Below are 13,290 nucleotides of genomic sequence, written 5' to 3'. Positions count from 1 at the left end.
TGAAATATTCTATTTTATTTAGTTTTTACTTCTTCCTTTATATGATGGGACATTGTACTCTATATATTGAACAAAGGTTCTAATAAATCAATAAGCAAACAAGCTCTATTTGAGTTGTCACCCAAACTTTTCTTGTGCGTTTTTTGTACGCATCCTTTCTTTTTTCTCTCATAGCTTACACATATCTAACATGGGAATTTTTTGTATATAAGGGTATGTTAGAAGTCAATTTTGTAAATATGAGTTCGTTGATTTTTTTTTGTTAAACAGGGTCAAGTCGTCATGGTGGAGGACGACATTACAGGTGAAGTCGTCCTCCACCCGATCGGTTTCTCTTTTTTTTTTTATTAAAAAAAGCAAAGTCGTCATGGGAGACGACGATTTTAGTGGTAAAGGAAAAGTGAAGTCGTCCTCACACATGAAGACTTCAGTTTTCAATTTTTTTTTAATTTTTTTCGTAGTTAATGAAAACTGAAAAATTTGAAAAAAAAAAGAAAAATAATTAAAACTGAAAATTTAGAAAAAAAAGTAAAAATAATTAAAACTGAAAAATTTGAAAAAAAAGGAAAAATAATTAAAATTGAAAATTTTGAAAAAAAAAATAATTAAAACTGAAAAATTTGAAAAAAAAAGGAAAAATGATTAAAACTGAAAAATTTGAAAAAATAAAATAAAATTTAAAAATTTTGAAATAAAAGGAAAAATATTAAAAACTTAATATTTTGAAAAAAAAAGGAAAAAATTTGAAAACTGAGAAAATTAAAAAAAAATCTGAAAAGAGAAGTCGTTAGGTATGACGACGACTTCACTTTTCCTTTAATACTGAAACAGTCGTCTTCCATGACGACTTTGCTTTTTTTTTAAAAAAAAAAGAGAAACCGGTCAGGTGGAGGACGACTTCACCTATAATGTCGTCCTCCACCATGACGACTTGACCCTGTTTGGCAAAAAAAAAAATCAACGGATCCATATTTACAAATTTAACTTCTAACTGACCCTGCTGAAATACAAATAAGCCCTAACATGGTATCAGAGACAGGTTAGAGTCTATCCTAGCGAACTTTCTTGGACATTCTGTTTCATCCTATATCGGGCCGCTAACGGATCACCCACTAATTTCTTGTCCTACGCACGAGATGAATATACCTCGTCGTCAAGGGGTGTGTTGGAAGTCTCACATCAACTAAAGATAAGGCCAATTCATAATATATAAGTGAGGTGCAAACCTCACTTTACAAACTGGTTTTGTAAGGTTGAGTTAGGCTTAAAGTCCACTTCTAACATAGTATCGTACATTTTAATTACTCTAATTTAATAAAATATTTAAAAATAAAAAAATTTAATTACAAATAATTCAAATATCATACATTTTAAAATTTTAAAATTATTGCAATCTCTCTTCCAAACATAATACTAAAGTCTAATCATTATTTCTTACCATTTACTTTCTTAAAATTATTGTCAAAGTCCATTTTCATAAAACTCTGAATCAACTAGCAAGACAATAACTAAAATATATCAAACTTATTAATCAATTTTGTCTTTGTCTTTTAGAATGTTGAATGTGGGTATATGAAAATATTTTTCCACTATAACTATGAGTTTTTTTAACCAATTGATCAGGTTTAAACTATATTCTTAATTACACACCAATGTTTTAATATAGATAATAATATCAAGTATAATGTAATTATTGAAAGACTTGTTCCTCTAAAATTACATTTTACATTAACTTACTACACTTACATGGTTTATGCTTATTATTTTCATGATTATTTTTTTTCCATTGGTATTTAGTAGTATCTTTAACAAATATACTAAATGCACATACACTCCATTAGATACTTTTAGTTATTTTTAAAAGGTCTGGAAAACATGTGTATATAAAATTTTTATTTTTAATAAAAAGGTATTTACTTTAATGTCTTTAATTAATAAATATTTATCTTGTTTGAAACTAAACACAAATAAAAAATGAAAATTATTTCAATATATAAGGACTAAATTTGTATCACGTAAAGTTATTTATCCAAAAGGTTTAACTATTGTCGGTGATGTAAGACTTTTGTTTTAAAATAATCTTAAGAAGTTCTTTAAATATATGATTTGTCGAGGAAGAAAAAGAGAGAGGAGAAAATATCATTTTTTTTACTGCCAGAGAAATTTAAAATTTAAATTGAAGCAAAAGTATTTTCTTTTCTTTTCTTTTTATTTGTTTCGTTTGTAATAAAAAAATATATATTTGCAAGTAATTTCCCCCTTCGCATCTATTCCATAAAAGGTAGTAGAAATGTGTCAGTGACATCCCTCAAAACAAAACTCACCTAAATTTGTCAAAACTAAGTTTAAATATATATTTAGTCTACTTTTGTCAAAATTATTTAATTTAATCATTATTTTCGTTATTTGTTTAATTTGATTTTTATTTTTGTAAAATTACATTCAATCGAGTTTTTTGAAAATGGTGTTAAAATTATTAACGGCACAGTAATACGGTGAAACTGTTTGGTTATGTGTCAAATTTTTTAATATATGATGGCACACGTTGGCACAATGTTTCGTTAAAAAGAAATCGAGGAAAAAAGTTTGAATTACGTAAAAAGATAAAACATGGTTAAGTGAAAAAAAATTAAAAAGTTTGAATTGACGGTTTACTGCAGCGAGAGCTATGCTTGAGTGAAAAACTGAAATTGGGTATTGGAGTAGTCGAGAGATAGGGAAAAATTAGGGTTGGTGAGAAAGGGGAAAATTAGGGTTCTTGGGTGGTGGAGGTTCTTGTTCATCAATTAGGCTTCGCGAAGAGGGAAAATTGCGCTTGGAGAGTGATTTGCGATTGAAGCTTAGAGATTGCGCTTCGAGATTGCGCTTGGAGGTTGTCATTCGAGATTGGAGCGTCAACTAGGTTCAGATTAAAAAGTTGTACTTTTTTGGTTGATTTCTGTTCTGGCTTTTCGTTTGTGTGGCGAGACATACCTCTCAAACACGAATTTCAAATCACTAACTGGATTGTACACAAGTTTCTTGTTAGCCATAGTTTTGCTTGAAACCCTAATTTCTTCCCCAAATCAATTTCACTAACTTTTAAACCTATAACCGTTTGCCAAAAAAATTCGATTGAATGTAATTTTATAAAAATGATGACCAAATTAAACAAACAACAAAAATAGAGACCAAATTAAACAAACAACAAAAATAGAGACCAAATTAAATAATTTTAACAAAAATAAAGACCAAATATATATTTAAGCCTATAAACTAAATAACAATAAACAAACAACCATGCCCTCACTGTTTGGTTTAAGGATAATTGTCTTCCTTAACACATCAGAGCGAAGGTCCACTCCACACAACACATTACAAAAACAAAAACTTCACTTTTTTTTTCTCATTTCTCAAACACCAGTTTGGTTCGCTGCTATTCTTCGCCACTGTTTGTCTTTGCTTTTGGGTAAGTCCCATTTTCTTCTTTTCTTCTATCTCTCAGTTTCCGAACACAGAATTAGGGTTTGATCATGTTCCATTCATCAATATCAACCTTGGAAAATTTATTAATGACATAGAATTTGGTGGTTTGTTGAATGGCCCTTTGGTGCTTTCCCTTGTTTGGCTGCTAAAATTCAAACTTTTTAAGTTAGGCATAAAATTTCTCATGAAGGGAAGGAATTAGAGCTAATGTAATGTTGCAAGGGCAAGCCTATATTACGATTTTTCGTATTAGATATCTGTGAAGTTAAATTTTGTGTATGGTTTGTTTGCCATTTGTATCATCGTGCTGGCAAGAATCATTAAGCATATACCTCTGTTACGGGTATAGAAAATATTCTGTACATGACAGTGCTGGCTAAAAGATCAGGTTCAGCTACGGTAAGGGTAGATTTTGATATATATATATATATATATATATATATATATATTTATATATATATATATTGCTTTGTATGTACGTGGTTAGAGTGTCCTAAGATTAGGGGGAATGTCAAAATGCTTCTTAGATACTAATACATTTGAAACACAGGTATTGTAATGGGGGATGATTCTTGTCTTAGTTTGGACAAGTTGAGGGCTAACTGGACTCCATCTCAAGACCAATATTTTCTTGAGCTTTTGCTGTTCCATGTTCACAAAGGGAATAAAACTGGAAAAGCTTTTAGAAGACAAGCCTGGGTAGAGATGATTGAACAATTTAACACCAAGTTTGGTTTCAAGTATGATGTAGAAGTGTTGAAGAATCGGCACAAAAGATTCAGGAAGCAGTACAATGAGATAAAAATGATAGTTGGTCAAAAGGGATTCCAGTGGGATGGGACGCAAAACATGATAACAGCCGATGATAAAACATGGGATGCATGTATTAAGGTACCAATTGTCATAAAATGATTCAAAAACATTGATAGTTGTTACATTGCAGTTATGACTGTTTTTGTACTTGCAGCTCCACCCTGATGCTGAACCTTTCAAGACAAGGGTCATTCCGAATTATAATGATCTATGCATTGTTTTTGGCCACGCAGTTGCTGATGGCAGATACAGCCTTTCATGTTTTGATGTAGATTATGAATACGAAGGTACAAATGCCCTTATCGTTAAATATTCTTGTATGACTGAAACTTGAAATTTCTTTACCAAATTTATTAATTGACTGGTGTATTATGATGATTTTTGAACTGTGTTGGAAGTCTCACATCGACTAAAATAAAACTGATTTAGAGTATATAATTGGGTGCAAAACTCACCTTATAAGTCGGTTATTTGAGGTTGAGTTAGACTTAAAGTTCACTTCTTAACAAATTGTTATAGTTTTTTTCTCAGAAAAAGAATTGGAGAAGACTATCACCGATAAAGGAGTGGATAATCAAACTCCCACTGCTGTTATTAGTCAAGGTAAACTTGACTGGTCTCCAATGATGGACCTATTTTTTGTGGAACTTATGGTGGACCAGCTGCGTAAGGGGAACAAAATTGACCGTACCTTCAGGAGACAAACATGGGTAGATATGACAGAATCATTTAACAAAAGATTTGGATGTCATTGTGGTAAGGTTGTCTTGAGAAACCGTTTCAGTGTCCTAAGAAGGCATCACTGCTCTATAAATGTCCTCCTTGGCAAAGAAGGATTCAGTTGGGATAAGACACATCACAAGGTTGTGGCTGATGACCAAGCATGGCAAAAATGTATCAGGGTATGAGGTTTCTTCTCCTCTTGCTCATTTTTTCACTTTCTTTTTCATACTTTTTTTTTTAATTTCCTATTACCATCATCACATGTTCATGATTGCAGGTAAATCACAGCTTCCGGCTCTATAAAATTAGAAGCATGCCTTTTTATTCTGGCATGTGTATAATATGTCGCAATCAAGAAGTTTCTGCAGGTTTCAAGTCAAATATTCAGAAGGGATCTTCTGGGGGCAATAACTCTGTCCCAATTACTCTGCCACTTTGTAATGCAGATGAAGAAGCGTTGCATATTGGTGGTGAAAATAACTTCAATGCAGATAAAGAAGCAATTCATATTGGTGGTGAAAAGAAGTCTTCCAGAGAAATCAATGCAGATAATGAAACATTACATGTTGGGAAAAATGTTTCTGCTCAGCTAAAAAGACATCATCAACCTAATATGCCAGCAACCTTGAATGAATCTAAGAAGGCAAGAGGGCATGTGGCTGTTGCAGTTACATCATTAACCAAAACAAAGAACGATGATTTTTCTGTAGATAATGTTTTAAGTGTGCTTCAGGCTATACCAGACCTGGATGATGATTTAATATTAGATGCATGTGATTTTTTGGAAGATGAGAGAAGAGCAAGGTTGTTTCTGGCACTTGCTGCTTCTTTGAGAAAGAAATGGTTATTGAGAAAGCTTCGTTCACAATGATTGAACCTCACACAGGTTCATTTGTAGTCAGATTTTGTAACTTTTGTTTGACAGCATGCAGAGCAAGCCATAACTTCATGTGTTCTTCACATGCACCCTGAAAATATTTGAAACTAGAAGAACTATACCTGGTTTTTCTGTCAATTTTAATATCTCAAGAAGTTAAAGTTAGAAAACTAATCTCTTTTAATTATAATAATGGAATACAAAATGCTTTTTTTGGGACTGGATTCACCAAAACTTTCTACATTAATCAAATCATAGTTATCCATATTACTGATGAAAAATGAAGAGCTTGCCAAAGGTTATATGCATTTGAAGATATTTTATGGTAAAATAAGGAAATCACCTCTATGAATATGATTGTTGTTGCTCACACATGTATTTCAGTGTAAGTAAGGGGTGTTTGAGTGTGATATAATTTCCTTTTCTCTATGAATGAATCAGTACAAATAGAATTAAAAACACTAAGTGCAATTTTTTCATATATATTTTTAAACTATTTTGTTTTCAATTTTTACTAAAATTATTATGATTATAATATATATACAAAGTATATAAATAGTTATAGATATTGTTATACGTTAAAATGATTTTTTATTTATTTATAAGTACTATTACGTCATTCTAATATAAAAATAGTTGTTTTGAAGGCTTCATGCGAATAGTCCTAAAATAGGCTGTCCAAACACTTTTTGTTAATTTCTGATTCATGATGAAAAAAAAAATTGATCCAGAATGTACTAATAATTAGTTTCGAATAAATAGTTATATTTGGTAGAAAAACAATTATAAAAAAATATAAAATGATGAATTTATTTGTATCTTTTTAAAAATGTTCTTATCGATATTAGTAAATTTCCAAAAAGAAACACTATATTTTTTATAATAAAAAGTCATCTAACAAATAAAAATATTTTAGATTAAATAATTTGTCTAACATTATTTTATAATTCATAAAAACGAAAATCCATGACCACCCAAACACTAACACTGGACTGTGTCCAACATGTATAGTCCATGGGCTAATAGGAAATGGATTGCATAATTGCATAATTTTATTGCTTCAAATTATAGATGTAACTCTTATTTAAAAATAAATATGTTTTTTTTCCTCAAGTTTTAGTAAATTTTGGAATTAGTTCCTCTTTAAAATTTTATATCAATTTAGTCATTTACTTTTAGAAATGCATGATTTTAGTTCTTTTTATCAAATTTTGTTAACTTTATTTGACATTTTAAATGCATTTTATGATAATATTTCAATTAACATTAAAGCGAAAATATGTTAAACAGTGTAAAAAATTTTAATATTATCATGAAATGTATTTGAAACGTTATATAAAATTAACAACATTTGGTTGAAATGACTAAATTCATGTATTTTTAAAGATGAAGGACTAAATTGGTCGAAAGTTTTGAAAATAAACTAATTCTAAATTTCACTAGAACTTGAGAGACCAAAAATATATTTAACCCTTAAAAATATTCAATTGATGATCATATAATGTTTTTCTTTTATAAGCAAAAGTTTGTTAAAAGTAAAAGATAAAAAAAAAAAGAGTTTGTACGTAAAGTTTAAAATATAAACTAATTTTAATTTATAAAGAAGTTTTTTTCATTTTTCTTATCTAAAAGTATGTTTGAAAGATTTGTTCAGAACACAGGTTAGGTAAATGATAAAAAATATAGCTTGTTGAAATATAACATTGTCTGAAAACTAAATTAAAGAAACAAAGCAAAAGCAGATAACATATAAAGCTAATGTCAAACTTTGTGTGTGGTGTGGACCAAATTTAATTTAATTAGGTCAAGTGTAATTTTTGTTCTCTCTCTCTTTCACAACAACAAGATTCAATAGTGGAGAGTGCTGAAAAGTAATAATAAACATTAATTTTCAAGAAAATTAAGTGAATGTCCATTAAGATTAATTATATATCATTAAGTCGGTTTGAACATTTTAGGTGTGACAACGATAGTAATTAAAGTCAAATACAGAACACTACACATATATAAATATAGAAAGAAACTGTTATGTTCAGGGTTGGAATAATAATGTCAATTTTTTTATGGTCAATAAAAAAAAATATAAGGATGTCTAAAGTAAAACAGATCGTATATTCTAGTCTAAAGATTATAGTTTCTACGGAGTATGCCGTATATTCTTTGTACACAAAATTCATGACTATGTGAATGCCTATAATTTTCTTATACCTATATCCACAAATACACATACAAATTAATAAACCAATTATATCTTATCTACAAGACGATAAACTAATCGCTACAAGAGGACATTAATGTAAAGTTATAAAATGAAAATGAAGAAAAAAATTATAGCACTAAAAAAATGGTTGTGTTTTGTCCTTTGGTCTTGGTCTTCTTCTAATATGATTCTCATACTCAGGTTGCCAAGGCAGAAGATGGGTGCGTCGATCTAAGAAATTCCTCAACACCCAATTCCTCAACCCGTAATCCCTAACCTCACAAAACCGGTTCGCCCAATTAGGAGGTTCAACCGGTTTGGTCCCTAAACCGGGTGCCCTATCCTTAGACCGCACATTTTCCTTTTCTTGCCAATCTGCCACATAAGTCGCCACCCTCCTATAGAACTTCTCCTTGAACACCTTCCACACCTGATACTTGTAATGGTTAATCACAATCTTACTTTTCTCTGCATCCACAGACACAAATGGCGCACTCAGATGAAAGTGGTGAACCACATTGATCAAAGTCTGGTTCAGTGCCTCAGGTCTCACTATGCTCTTGTGCCTCTCACTCGCACTTAATCGACAAGTGTACCCTACCGCTACGCCTTCTCTCGGTACTTCTCGCCGGCCCGAAGGCCCAAAACTGAAGCACAGTGTCCTAATCTCACCAACGTTGTGCCCGGGCTTCGCATGGTGCAAAATCATACGAGACAAGTCCCCATTCACCCTTATATGGAAGAACTCATCCACGTCGATAAACGCCACCCACTTGCACGAGGCCCGGGCTCGTAGGGCACAGTGCGCAAACCCAGCTTCTTGTGTCTTCACCCAAGGCCACAGGTGTTGCGAGATGTTGTAACCAACGCTTTGTAGGAAGGAAATCACGTTTTCTATATCATCATCGCTGTTGTTGTCGTAGATAAACCAACGTTGGACTCCGATTTTGGCGTGGTACATTACCCACTCTCTCAGGAACCGAGCTTGGTTGCGGAGCATGGTGCAGATACAAATCTCGTGGGCTTTTTGCATCGACGAACTGAGTTGTGGACAAAGCCCGGGACGGGCTATGGAAGGAAATATTTCTCTGTCTCTCTCTTGAATTGTGACTTTGATTGACTGGGCCTGTTCCTGACCGATTATGATGCTTTTGGGTGTTCTGCACCTTATGATTTCTTGTGCACCTGATATTACATCAGACTTGAGAAAGAATTTGGGTTTGGAGAAATCCCAGCCGAAGATACAGTTTAACGTGGAGGGTTCGATGAATCTCTCGGGTCGGAGATTGAGGCCCTTGACGAAGACGATGGTTGTGTTGTCGCGGTCGAAGAGGGCTTCGTAGACGAGAGGGGTCCAGGGGTGTGTGGAGGAATCTTTTGCGGCGGGAAGGACGCCGTCTGATTTAACGAAGAGCGAGACCGAGTTGCCACGCGGAGGGAGCGTGCACCGCACGATCTGCTCGCGGAGGCGTGCGAAGTGGAGCTGAATCGGCAGCTGAGTGAGGCGGCGGCGAGTTGAGTCGGCGGAGAAGTAGAGGCAGAGAAGGTCGTATTTGGCGTGGAAGCGGAAAGACGGAGGGTAGTTTAGGAAAATGAGAGCCTGGTCGGGTAGCATGACGGTTTCTCGGATGGTGATTGTGGGTTGAGAAATGGTGGGTGGGGTTTCCGACGTGAACGGGAGCGGTGAGAGCGCGGCGTCGAAGGGGGAGAAGAAGAGGGTGGTGAAGAAGATGGAAGAGATGACCACGAGTAGTGTACACCAGAAGAGCGTGTTCCATGAAACGACGCTGTTTCGCTTCCTACGTTCTTTCATGACCCCAATGCTCTCTCTGTTGTTGTTGCTTCATGGCATTCATTTTTGACCAACCAAGAAGGGTTTTGCGTTTTACTTTCTCTCATGGAACAAGAGAAGACGAAGAAGGAGAGTAAAAACCGGGCATTGAGAGGAACAAAAACACACAGAATATTTGTTTCTTAATTTCGCTTTGCTTTGTGTTGTGCCGTGTATATCGGTGTCTTCAAATCCTTCGTTACATGCACAACATCTTCTACGTAAATTCAATGGGTTACTTATTAGCTAATTAACCACCCACTTTCAAATTAATATTTTGAATAACCTAAAATATAGAATTTTTGTTACTCTAGTTAATGAGGAACATGGCTAACTTAACAATGTTTTTAATATAAGACAAAGATTAAACACAAATTTTCTACTATATAATAGTTAGTGACCACATATAATTATGTCAACTTGTACTTTTTTTTTTTTTTTAACTAACTATTTTCATGTCTGCAACCTAGTTAGTAGTGGTAGTAGCTTCTTTTTTTAGGATTATTATTATTATCATCACATATCTCATAGGTAGGTCCTACTTCAATCACTGCACATTGAAACAAAATTAAGACCTACCACTTACTCCATTTTCAAGAGATTTAAATACTTTATGCATGCAAGTCAACCATTTAGTCAACCATACAGGCATGCCATGAATGGATTCAAGTTATCATGATATATTATTGTCTCTTCCCACCACAGATTGTTGTTGCACATCCTCAAGTGTGGTCAACAGCAGTAAAGTTTTCACTAAAATATCTGAATCCCCATGATCAGCTACTAATGAGGTCAACCTCTAATTACCTTCTCCACTTTTCATAATTAAGTTAAGTTGTAGCTCAAATTATCCTATTTAAGGGAAAGTTAATGAACTGCATCATGGTATGTGCTAATTTTCCAAGTTATAATGAAAGATAGAACTGTCACTGATGCAAAATTTGAGAAAATTACTACTGAAAATCTAAAATCCAAATATTCAGACACTATTAACACGGTGTCTTCTACTATTTCAAATCCTCCTACCCATGAAAACATTGAAAGGAATACACATTTTGAATATCTTATACAAAACCAAAACTAAAACTGATTGAGGAAGTTTTAAGCAATGTTCTCTGATATATATATATATATATATATATATATATATATATATATATATATATATATATATATATATATATATATATATATATATATATAATGTGTATAACTTTGAAGTTTTTGGTAACATCTAATCACAACTTTTTTCAACACTAAGAGAGCAACGTGGAATGATAAAAGTCCCTCTGAAATTGGGTTTCAACGCATGCATTTTTGACATTGAGTCTTAGACTTGAAGACAGTGTGTTGGTGACTTATTGGTGATGTACATGCAGAAACCCTTGATATGTGTTTTCATGCTTTCAGATCACTAGCCACTATTATAGCAGTGGTCTGCCACTTGTTGAAATGCATTATTTAACTTCTCCATAGCCAATTATTACACGTCCTTGTGGATGTAGAAAGCTTGTGATCCATATTGACCTACCCTTCTTTTTCAAATTAGTCAGCTCTATCACATTTTCTACCATTTTTTTCCTCCACAACGATTCTCTTAAAAGTTACTGCTGAATGTGTATGAAAGTTAACTTATAGTTTAATAAACTTTCACAGTAAAGTATGTGTCTTCCAAAGCGTAACTTTTATCTATTTTTTCAACGTTGATGCGATCGAAAATAAGGTTGTTTACATGTTTAAATACTCAGAAAGAGAATTTTGTTGTCATATTTGACACCAGCATATGTAATTGTCCCATAATATGATCACATATACAAAAAGAGTTTGCCTAGGGTCACAGTGGCAGCAGAGACAAAACACATGCCCATTAATTATACCTTCTTGTCCATGTTTTGCAAAAAAAAAAAACGTTGTCTTTCCTTTTACAAACGACACAGTGAAAAAGTTAGCTTGAAGAAAATTAACATTCTTGTGACTATAATGGGAAACTGAGAGGTATAGGTAAAAACCTAGAATATGATAGTGGTTGAAGAAAGGAATTTGTGGTGAATTGGGAAGGCATAATTTCTGGGATTCCTTCACAAACACCAGTGGATGAGAACCAAAGTGGAGAGTGTGGCCCTCCCAAAGGGCATTCCCACTATCCAACTATGATTATGTCTGCATTTGATGGTCCAAAAACTCCACCCTCTTGAAAAAAATTTCTGCATTTATCTCACTCCTTTTTAATTCCACATATAATAATATAAATCCCTTGGAGAAAGAAAGCATATTTTTTATATTTAGGTCCTGTGATCGATTCGATTACACGTAACAGATGTTGAAAACCAAAGGCACGAAATGGAAAGTTTAGGGAATGCGTGAAAAGTGAAAAATACCTCATTGGGTGGCCCATAACAGCCACAAGAATTTTGGATACACCCTTCACCGATCGTTCTTAACTCTTAGATTCATTCCAACTTGGTGCGCCAATCAATTCAAATCAGAGACTTCTTCTTCAGTTCTGTTTAGTGGTATCAATAGCTTTCATCACTTTGTCAATAATGTTAGATCGAACACTTACCATCAGACCAAAAATTATAACTATTAATCAAGTTTACTTTGATACTAATTGTTGCATCGAACACTTTCACTAAATTACGATGTACAATTTCTTTTATTTAAGAGTTTAACAGTTCAGACACTACAATTCGAATATAACTCTGTCACGGACAATTGACGTCACCAAACCATCCATAATAGTGAGCGCACTAGTATTTATTCACAACCTTTAAATTTTCCCTTCAGCTATGGCCTAAGTTCGTGCACTAGTTAAACCTTTCCTACGACTTTTTGGAACGTTCTATGTGACCAAAAATCTCAATCTGATATGTCTAAAAACCCGTTAAATCAATGAAACTGTTGTTCAATGAACTGAGATTAGTTTCTGTTCTATTGGAAATAGAAAAAAAAAAAAAACTGTACAGTGACTAAAGAATCCTATGATTATGTTACTTGTTATCTCATTCTTGCGTTCTGTCTCAGTTAAAATTGGTAGTGTTTTGAATGGACGTGCTTTCTCCACAAATAACAATCATGGAAACTAACACGTCTTTCTTTTTCAAGGAAAAGTACGAGTAGCATCTCAGTTTTTAGGGTTGGATAATCACACAAAATTGTCTTGCTAAATATGAAAGTTTTTTGTTCTTATGTATGAAATTCACGTACGTATTGGATTGAAATTTTTTAAATCTTGAATACCTAACTTCATTAATTAGCTATTTAGTATTAGTGGTATAGAATTAGATTGTCATTGTTTTTTTCTTCTTCTAAACAAAAATAAATCATCTTATTCAGATTGAGAACATTAATTGTGTTTCTTCAATTTTTTTTATGTTTTAT

The 13,290-nt window shown here is 33.0% G+C and overlaps 2 protein-coding genes across 3 annotated transcripts; one reads left to right on the top strand and one right to left on the bottom strand.

Annotated features, from left to right (window-relative positions):
- Positions 1-3,287: 3,287 nt before the first annotated feature.
- LOC114190319 (L10-interacting MYB domain-containing protein-like) lies at positions 3,288-5,925 on the top strand. Of its 2 annotated transcripts, none has more exons than XM_028079152.1 (5): positions 3,288-3,448; positions 4,016-4,356; positions 4,433-4,565; positions 4,810-5,180; positions 5,279-5,925. In XM_028079152.1, exons 2-5 carry the CDS (start codon positions 4,024-4,026, stop codon positions 5,870-5,872), a joined length of 1,431 nt encoding a protein of 476 aa, XP_027934953.1. In that variant the 5' UTR covers positions 3,288-3,448; positions 4,016-4,023; the 3' UTR covers positions 5,873-5,925. The 2 variants fall into 2 exon arrangements, with proteins under 2 accessions (XP_027934953.1, XP_027934952.1); XM_028079151.1 differs by having other exon boundaries at positions 4,798-5,180.
- A 2,092-nt stretch (positions 5,926-8,017) lies between these two features.
- On the bottom strand, positions 8,018-10,147 carry LOC114192330 (glycosyltransferase family 92 protein RCOM_0530710-like). The gene has a single exon (XM_028082021.1). It carries the CDS (start codon positions 9,889-9,891, stop codon positions 8,215-8,217), a length of 1,677 nt encoding a protein of 558 aa, XP_027937822.1. The 5' UTR covers positions 9,892-10,147; the 3' UTR covers positions 8,018-8,214.
- Between the last annotated feature and the right edge of the window lie 3,143 nt (positions 10,148-13,290).

The sequence above is a fragment of the Vigna unguiculata genome, chromosome 7 (assembly GCF_004118075.2).
Source record: "Vigna unguiculata cultivar IT97K-499-35 chromosome 7, ASM411807v1, whole genome shotgun sequence".
NCBI lineage: Eukaryota > Viridiplantae > Streptophyta > Magnoliopsida > Fabales > Fabaceae > Vigna > Vigna unguiculata.
The sequence above is the reverse complement of the archived record's forward strand: the minus strand, read 5'-3'. Positions and strand labels throughout refer to the sequence as shown.